Raw genomic sequence first — 10,485 nt, forward strand, 5'->3', positions numbered from 1 at the left:
TACAAATAGAAACAAAATTATAAAATGTAATTGTGTATTTAATACATTTATTGCATAAAAATAAAAATAAAAACATTAAAATAAAAAATAAAAATAAAAAAAGAGTACAGAAACATAGCACAACATGAGGAACTACATAATAATTGTTTTATAATCTATTATGCATGCATCCCAAATCTCAAATTATACTCTCCAGTACTCCAATAAAAGAACAAAGTCCCAAACTCTTAACAATTCAAATTGGCATTCTTCTCTTTAAAGGGCCCCACATTCTTCAATGATCATGTCCATATGGTATCTTAAAACAAAGACGGATTCTTCATAGGATAGCATGTACAATGGCTGCATCTTTACTGGTACACATGAGGAACATTCCACTTTCTCCCATTCCTTTAGATTGATTAAACTCTATAAAAAATAGAACATTCAGACATTAGTAATTGGGTTTAGCAATATTACTTAGGTCAATAAACAGTGTTCATAAAATAAATAACAAACAAACAGATAGTTTTAATGCAAACTGTAAACTTATAGTATGCAAACATAATAAATATACACATAAAATATGTAAGTGACTATTTAACTTGCCTGCTGTTTTATAATATATGATTGTATTTCATATACAGATTTTTATATGCACCCTCTAGTGGTCAGCTGTAAAGGAGACCTGTCATCAGAGACATATCTAGACTTCTATGACTGATCCCCTTTTGAAAAATCTAATACTCTGGATTACATACTGATTCTATGGCTTCAGTGCTTTCCTATTGACTAACCAAGAGCAAGTTGCAGATCAGATGTTCTGACTTCAGTGGCCCAATAATTGTTACATCAGTAAGTCAGAAAGTATGGAAAACACACAAAGCCAGGCAGCAAGCATTTTCAGAAGAAGGCCAGCAAAGTCAACCTACATATTTCTCCTGCAACAAGTTACACTAAGAGAAATACATAGTCTGTAATTTTTAACCTCTACTTTTGAGAATGGTAAATCTTTGGCTGTAATCCTAATGCTTTGGCTTCCATACTTTCTGTCTCACAGACCCAAAACAAGTAAAGATAGATTTTTAACACCAGTTCTGTGCCTCAGAAGCCAAAAGTGAATAGGTGTTCCCTGATGTATATACAGTATATATTTCAAAATATTACACAGAAACATTAATGTTCATTGATTAGTATAATTTAGCTCCTAACATTCACACGTATATATAAAAACACTAAAAATGCTGTTTTCCTTAAATAAAAAAAAATGTTTTTCAGTGGGGATAGGAGGTAGCAATGCAAACTTTTCTTACCTTTATGTAGTTATAGTTTGTTCTCTTGGCTGTGCCATTTAGTGGGGTATGGCAGCTTCCTTCACACCGGTAGGCGTTGTATTTTTTGGGATATAAAACCTGGTTTTCAAATCCAATCTCGTTGAAATCTACCATCATGTCAACCTTTCTACATAAAGGTCCTTGCTCTTCTTCTGGCATGAAATGAGTGACAGATGGAGTAATTATTTGCCTGACGTTTCTACTTCGTCTTTGTCTCAGGAACACAGCCATCTTTGGAGAGCTTTCTGACAATTTCTTGATCAGGTCTGGAGACTCTGGCTTGGAAAATGGCTTTACCCTACTGAAAAAAACAATGATTGCTTGATTTGTCGATGTCTTCTGAAGAGGGACTTCATTGTTAATTGGCTTTTTGGGATTTTCAGAATGAGATACTGCAGTGCTGTGAGCATTTTCTATAGCATGCATATCTTTATAATTGGCAATTTTATTGCCCCAGTGAAGATATTGTCCCATCATATCAGTTATGTTGAAGCTTTTCCAGGCAGAATGGTGACTCACTTGCATGGTTTTCACAACTGACCCCAAGAAGACTCTATCCTGTCCATTTTCAGCGTGGAAGACCTCCATAGTGATTGTGGTGGGGGTTTCAAATGCTGGGAGAAGAACTCGAAGCTCAACCAATCTTAGATCATCCCCTTTGGAGATAGGTGTGAGGTCAAACGTCATTGACCAGCGATTATCTTTCATAGTACAGCCTGGGAGAAATAAAAACATTTTATTAGTATGTTTTATTCCATAAAAATTTGTTGAAATTCACAGCAGATAGAAGACTTCTATAGCCATTTTGAAATTCCAAATGACTGTGGATAATTTAAGATAACAAGAGAAGCTTAACGACAAAATATAGAAAATACAGTTACTAACCTTATTTATTTGTTATAAATAATAATTAGTATAAGAATCTGACAAATGTACTGTCAGTATTTCAGATTAAAATCAGATTAAAACTTTTGTATTTCAAATGATATTTGCTACTGCAAGTTTGATGTTTTGAATCGTATTGGTTACTATCAGTTACCCAGACAGGGCTTCTTTCATATTTGTCATCAGCAATCAAATCAATAAATAAATAGATGCAAATATATATCACATAGATGAGTTGAGTTAAACTATGTACTTACTTTCAGCAGGAAGACTTTGGACAGTGTCTGACTCTTCCAGGACTTGATTTTCTGGCCTGTGAAGATCTTTGTGCTCATCCATGAGGGTTTGTAAAACATGCATCATATAAGGAGGAACCTTGAGCTTTGGAGAGTGGCTGTTTAATTCAGATGATGGAAAACTCAATTCCCCTGAATTAAGTAGAAAAGGAGGTCTTCCCAGGGCCAGGCAGATGGACAAAAAATATAAGATAGTCTTCAAGATGAACTCTGAAGGCATCTTTTTTCTGTGTCTTAATCAGCTCAGGAGATGTTGACTTCTCAGAGGTTTGCCAAGACTGATAGTTTGAGGTTTCCCTGGTTTATATGCTGATGAACCCCCCTTACAGCCTCACACCTATGACACCTCCTTTCATCCAGATGATCCATGCATGTTAAAGAGTCAATCACTGTCTTGTTATCATGTCATTATTATGCTAATCATAGTAGCAGTGAATCAGTAGAAACTGTAAAGATAAAGCAGCATAGATGAGATAAGCCAACTTCTTTTATGTTCGATGTAAAATGGTAGTTTCACAGTAAACAAAATAAAATGTATATTTATTGAGTGAGAGTAAAAAAATCTAATCTAACTGGGTGATACAAATGTTACTGCTAACCGTTTTTAGCCAAAATATGACATCCTTTGGTTAAATAGATACAGTGTTTACATTATTATTACTAATTTATTATTATTATTTTTATTATTATTATTATTAGTAGTAGTAGTATCTTCATTACTATATGAATATAACATTGTTATTATACCATTCATTATAAATATGTTATATTATTAATATCCAAAATACCTCTATTATTATTTATAAATATACCCCTTAGTTTTATGTGAACACTTTTTAATTTCACAAATACTTTTATATAATATTATACATTTATAACATATTAAAATATAATAAATAATAATATACAATTATAACATATTATATTCAAAAAAACATTTAACCTAATTCATTTTTTTTAACATTCCATGATTTTCTTTAGCTAAAAAAGGGGTTCTGTCAAAATATTTTCATAAAATATTTACTATTTTTAAAATTGAGTTTTCTCCTGTGCAATATACATTTTCTGAAAAAAAGAAACAGGTTAACATAAAAGCTCCAAAATGCCAGTTCCCTTGGCAGAAAAAACGCTCCTATAGAACGTTTTTGTACAAAGTTTAAGAGAGTTTTGCGTTTTTCTCTGCCAGAAAGCTCCAATCAGAAACCAGAAGAGTTTTTTTTCCTGCCTCTAAATGTTAAGCTCAAAATATGCCTCAAATCGCCCTAATTTGCATGAACACATAGGATAAAATTGAGCTGCCTTTACAGGCAGAACACAAAACTCCTGTAGAAGCAGCTATTTTTAAGCCAGTGTGCATGGAGCCTGATGGTGCCATCACACTAATATATTTTTAAGAGGAAAAGTATTTATAGCAAAAAATTCCATTGCTCTAGGATGTATGAAATCTTTATGGTGTAAATGTGATTATAACTAGAGGATGTCCCAATAAGACTCACAATGTAAAAAGTCTCTGGAGATTTCCTCTCACCTCTTGTTCTTGGAACAACTCTAAAATGTTGGACTTCCTGGCTTTTTTGGTGATACAAATAGTGGATAAATAGAAGTCCCTCTTCAGAAGACATCCACAAATCAAGCAATCATTGTATTTTTCAGTAAGGACACGCCATTTTCCAAGCCAGAGTCTCCAGGCCTGACCAAGAAATTGTCAGAAAGCTCTCCAAAGATGGCTGGGCTCCGGAGATGAAACAGAAACAACAGGCAATTAATTAACCCATCCATCAATCATTTCATGCTAGAAGAAGAGCAAGGGCCTTTATGTAGAAAAGTTGACATGATGGTAGAGTTCAAGGAAATTGAATGGGACAACTGGGTTATCTATCTCAAAAAATATAATGCCTACTGTTGTGAAGTAAACAGCCATACCTCACTAAAGGGCACCTCTATCTACTGATAGTGCTAAAGCTGCTGGAGACTACCTGGTTTGACCTAGCTTGTTGCTGAACCCAATCATCCAGCTATTGCCTTTTCTAGATATGTTTGGTTACCAACTGGACATATGAAAATAATTGCTGCATTGATATTGTCCACTCTCCTGCTTGACTATCATAATTAAAGTGATTGTAAAGTCTCTTTTTGTTCTTTAAATATAACAAACATGTTATACTTACCTGCTCTATGCATGGGTTTTGCACAGAGAAGCACGGATCCTCCTCTTCTCAGGTCTCTGGATGAAGCTCCTGGCCTCTCCCTCCTGTTGAGTGCCCCCACAGCAAGCAGCTTGCTATGGGGGTACCCGAGCCAAGCTGCAGTGTCTCAGACAATCAGGAGGGAGAGTCCAGGATGGCCGAGGCACTTGTGCACATTGTTGGATAGAGATGGGGCTCAGGTAAGTATTAGGGGTCTGAGGGGGACTGCTGCACACAGAAGTTTTTTTATCTTAATTCATAGAATGGATTAAGATAAAAAACATTCTGCCTTTACAACCACTTTAAGCTGGTAGTATGCTGGTAGTATGCAAATTTTGCCCGGTTCCTGATAAATCTGACCAGTTAAAATTTAATAAAGCTGTGCGCCACAATATCACAATAAAATAAACTTCTGACAAAAACACAAATAAAAATAGTAAAAGACCTGTGCTGCCACCCAAAAAGTGTAAAACCACTAAATTAATAATGAAATATAGGGGTCGCTAATGGTATACCTATAAATCCTACCAAATTAAATAAATAAATTAAAATATATGTGAAACCCAGTGGCGGATGGTATTTTTTTGGGGGGGCAAACAACCACCCCCCCCCCCCCCCCCAGTGGCCAGCAGCACCTCAACCCCCCCACCAGCTCACTGTCTACTGTGGCAGGTGGCGGGCAGCAGGCATCGGGCAGCGGCACCTGTGACCTCTCCTCCTTCTCGCTTCCGCCGTGCGTCTCCTCTCCCCTCTTAGGTGTCCAATAGGATCACCTGCTTTTTCAGCCAATCGAGTGACGGGGGGTAGCAAACATACCACCCCCCAGTGGCCGGCAGCACCTCAAACCCCCCCAGCCGCCTGCGCTCGCTCGCTGTCTTACCCCATCCAGGTGGCAGGCATCGGGCAGTGGCAGCGGGCATCAGGCAGCAGCATTAGGCATCAGGCGGCGGGAATCTGGTGATGGGCATTGGGCATCAGGCATCAGGCGGCGGGTATCAGGTGGCGGGCATCAGGCGGCGGGCTTTAGGCGGCAGGCATTGGGCAGAAGCTCCTGTGCCCTTTCCTCCATAGCTGTGGCCGGGTGACGCCTCCCCTTCTCCTAGGCATCCAATAGGATCGCCTGTCCTTTCAACCAATCGGGTGACGGGTCTCACAACCCGCTTCCTGATTGGCCGGGAGGAGGATCAGTGTTACAATAGCGAATATTCATTCACTATTGTAACACACCTGTGTGGGCTTGGTTCGCATTCTCTGCGCCCTGAGCCCACCCTATTCTGAAGCCTATTAGAGCTTCTGGGTCTAATTAGGTGCTTCAAACCCCCCCCCCCATTGGAATTCATGCATCCGGCGTCCTGCAAGGGGCCGGACGCATGGATGGGGGGGGCAGTGCCTGTGCGCCCTTAATGGACGGGCCACCCCTGGTGAAACCAGTATATGCAAACCCTCTACCAAATGCATAAATATGTGTAAAATTGCGTAAATGAATGAGTGAAATAATGTAGATTAATACATAAATAATTACACCAATAACAATTCATATATCCTGTGATGCAAATCAATGAAAATGTGGCAAAAATAAACAAACCAATATGTGCCACCAAAGTTGTGCAAAATACAGTCAAAAAAGGTTATCCAGAACACCAATGAAGTCCATGAACCACTTCCAGTTCAAATATTCTCTCCACATCTTGTAGTGACACCCAGTAAACACATATTGGTTTGGTGTCACCATATGTATGGTATGTTTAATTGACAATATTTGTTAATCTTACATTCATATCACTATTTGTTTATTTTGGCACATATCCGTTGATTTGCATCACAGGATATATGAATTGTTGTTGATTTAATTATTGATTTATTAATCTATAATATTTCACTAATTCATTTTGGCCTGGTTCACACCTATGCATTTTTAGTGCGTTTTCAGTTTTGCAGAAACATATTACAGTCCATTTAACATGGTTTCCTATGGGTCACGTTCAAATCTGTGCATTTTATGGAAAAGGCCAGAGACTTTTTTTCCCGCAGCAGGCTGTGTTTTTGGTTCCATAGACTTCATTGGATCAAAAACATGTGGAAAAAACACAAAATACACCTGGAATATGTATCAACTGCAACCTGCACAGGTGTGAACCAGACCTTATGCATTTTTACACATACAGGTATTTAGGCATTTGGTGGAGGGTTTGCATATACTGTATATTGGTTTTACAGATATATATTTATTTATTTTATTTGCATTGGTAGTATTTATAGGTTCACCATTAGCGCCCCCTATATTTCATTATTAAAGAAATCTGATCAGTGGTGGCCTGTCGGCGCCTCAGACCCAAAAATCCTTGATTAAAAAATCAAAAGAACCGGATGGAAAATTGTCAGCTGAACACCGGCTGCATCCAATCAGATGCAGCCTCTGTTTGAGTATTTTGACTGTCCAAATACAAAAATTGCAGAGGAAGATTTGTATCTGTGCTGTATATCGTGAATAGAGAAATCGGTTAAATCCATCAGTGTATGGACAGCTTTTTTCCTTCACATCAAGAATTTCTGTGTCAATTAGGAAACATTTAGCCTGTAAAATCAGAACTCCTAATGAGTATATATACAGTATATATTTTTGGGGGGCTCAGAAGCTCAGAAAGCATAGTCAGCATGTCAATCAGCCAACATTTAAATATGTGAAATATTTCAAATGCAGCTCCAGGTGAGATTAGTCTCCACACTCCACAATCACATCTCATGAGCTGGCTCAGCTAGTCTCCACCAAAACAATCATCTGTATCAGCAACAGCAGCAACAAGTTCTAATCTGACATTTTTTGGACTAGGCACAGCTGGCTATAATAATAAGGAAGATTATTTTGCATCTCAGCAAGTGGTACTCCTGTTGCTGATACAATTGATTTCTAAAATGTGGTCAGCAACAACTCCCATTCTGTTCCTTTAAAGCTGGAGTTTAGGTATGATATTTTTTTCATAGTTACATTAGTCCAGCTTGGATTAATATAAAAATACATATTCCATACCTGATTGATCCCTGCATCAGCTGCAAATCATTGTAGTATTCACCGCTACTACAGTGATATCAGCAGTCATCCAGGTAGAGTGCTAAGTGGCTGCAATTCTGCATGGTAACCACAGGAGGTCACTCTCTCAGCACTGCTGCCATTCAGAGAAAGCTTTGTATTTATGGAAACCAATGCTCATGCTTTACATAAACCCCCGAGACATATCTGTGTACTAATTCATCTCAATGGGCAGCTGTACGCAGGGTGCTGGGAAAGTAATTACAAAGGCTCTGCATGCTGTATGGCACCTGTACAGCCATGTACACCAGGGGCGGCACGCGCCCCCATCCATGCATCCGACCCCTTTCAGGATGCCGGATGCATGGATTCCAATGGGGGGGAAAGTGTTTTTTTGAAGCACCAATTAGAGCCAGAGGCACTAATAGGCTTCAAAATAGGGTGGGCTTGGGGAGCAGAGAATGCAGTCACTCAGGAAGTGGGTCGTGAGACCCATCACTTGATTGGGTGAAAGGACAGACGATCCTTTTGGACGCCTAGGAGGAGGGGAGGAGTCGTACGGCGGCAGCTATGGAGGAAAGGACACAGGAGCCAATGCCTGCTGCCTGATGCCCGATGCCCGCCACCTGATGCCCAATGCCTTCCGCCTGATGCCCGCCGCCGCTGCCCACCACCTGCCACCTGGATGGGGTAAGATAGCGAGCGGGCAGGGGGGGCTGGGGGGTTTGAGATGCTGCCAGCAGCCGGGTGGTGGTTTGTTAGCTGCCCCCCCCAAAAAAAAAACACCAGCTTTACACCAGCCACTGATGTACACAAAGGCTAAATGTGTAGCATATCATCAATCTAATGTAAGGTCTGGCAGAAATTTCTAGACTTTGCAGAAAAAAATTGGTTTGATCCCTTAAAACCAGAGGTTCATTGTTCTTCTAATCAAGACTGGACCTGGGGATAGGCCTTAACACCCTGAAAGTTCAAGTATCAGCGCTGTCGGCCTTAAAGGACACCAAATGGGCACTGAATCCTCTCAAAGAGCGAAAAAGCGGTTCTTTGGTTAAAGCCTCCAAGAAAATCCCTTTACCTTAAGTGGGATCTACAATTTTCAGTCTTGTAACACTGAATTAAAACATATTTTTTTGCACCAATCCCTCTCTGTAAGAAAGTTATTTACCACATGTAGTCTGTTATGGAGGCACCAGGAACCCGGAAAATGTTATATTTCCAAAATTTTCTTTACCTGGTGCCAATAATGGCAGCATACACCCCTCTCTAATTTTTGTTCTCCTTTCTTTCCTATTTCTCTGCAGTTTTTGAGGCTAGTTTCTAGAATAGAGTTGGGGGTACCTGTCCTTTGCTTTATAGAGTTAACATGGTCCTGGTTCATTGTGGGCAGAGCAACCAACCATATGTATGATGCCATGGATAGGCACCAGGAAAGAAAAATGTTGGAAAGGTAAGTATTTAATTTTCTGTGTTTTGTTAGTTTTGGATAGGGTGGGGAAGGGTTATACCCTCTGTCAAGATTTTATTTCTCTCCCCACTAGGGAGGGTCACACTTCTATTTGTACACTATTTATGTCACCAAAAAAGCAGGGAAGTCCAAAATTTTAGAGTTGTCCCAAGAACAAGAGGTGAGAGGAAAACTCCAGAGAATTTTTACATTTTAAGTCTTATTGGGACATCCTCTATTTCTAATCAGATTGATACCATGAATATTTTATACAATCTAAAGCAAATTAACTTTTTTCAAAAATATAATAGTGTGATGGCACCTTCAGTGTTAATATGTTTTTTCTGAAAATTTACATTGCACAGGAGAAAACTTAATTTTCAAAATAGTAAACATCTTATTAAAATATTTTGATAGAAAGAACATCTTTTTTAGCTACAGAAAACCATGAAACGTTAAAAAATAATATGAATTATTATTATTATCACTATATTTTTTTTTATAAATATACCTCTTATTTTTACGAGAACACTTTTAAATTTCACAAATACGTTTATATAATATTATAAGGTTAAAAGAATTAATAAATATTTAAAAAATATGAGTTATAACTGTATATTATTATTTTTTATATTATGTATTAATATCTTAATATATATATATATATATATATATATATATATATATATATATATATTAATATGTAATTTTATAATATTATATAAACGTATTTGTGAAATTTAAAAGTGCTCTCATAAAAGTAAGAAGTATATTTATAAAAAAATATAGTGGTAATAATAATAATATAACATAATTATAGTGAATGGTATAATAACAATATTATACTCAAATAACAATAAGGATACTACTACTAAAAATAATAATAAAAAATAATACATGAATAATAACAATTTAAACATTGTATATATTTAACCAAAGTATGTCACATTTTGGCTAAAATGGTTAGCTGTAACATTTGTATTACCCAGTTAGATTAGATTTTTTTTATTTTGTTTACTGTGAAACTAGCATTTTACATCAAACTTAAAAGAAGTTGGGTTATCCCATCTATGTTGTTTTATCTTTATTTATAGTTTGGACTGATGCACTGCTACTATGATTAGCATAATAATGACCTGATACAAAGGCTGATACCAAGGCAGTGATTGACTCATTAATATGCATGGCTCATCTGGATGAAAGGGGTTCAAGGTGTCATAGGTGTGACAATATAAGAGGGTTCATCAGTACAAACGGCAAACTATCATCAATCTTGCCAAACCTCTGAGAAGTCAACATCTCCTGAGCTGATTAAGACACAGAGAAGAAG

At 37.6% G+C, this 10,485-nt stretch overlaps 1 protein-coding gene across 1 annotated transcript; it reads right to left on the minus strand.

Annotated features, from left to right (window-relative positions):
• Window positions 1-1,253: 1,253 nt before the first annotated feature.
• Window positions 1,254-2,021, minus strand: LOC141134037 (nodal homolog 2-B-like). The gene has a single exon (XM_073623625.1). The coding sequence runs from the start codon at window positions 2,019-2,021 to the stop codon at window positions 1,254-1,256; it is 768 nt and encodes a 255-aa protein (XP_073479726.1).
• Window positions 2,022-10,485: the final 8,464 nt, after the last annotated feature.

The sequence above is a fragment of the Aquarana catesbeiana genome, linkage group LG03 (assembly GCF_042186555.1).
Source record: "Aquarana catesbeiana isolate 2022-GZ linkage group LG03, ASM4218655v1, whole genome shotgun sequence".
NCBI classification, from domain to species: Eukaryota; Metazoa; Chordata; class Amphibia; order Anura; family Ranidae; genus Aquarana; species Aquarana catesbeiana.

Coding starts and splice junctions, on each gene's coding strand:
- LOC141134037 (XM_073623625.1), bottom strand. CDS start 2,021: ATGAAAGATAATCGCTGGTCAATGACGTTTGACCTCACACCTATCTCC.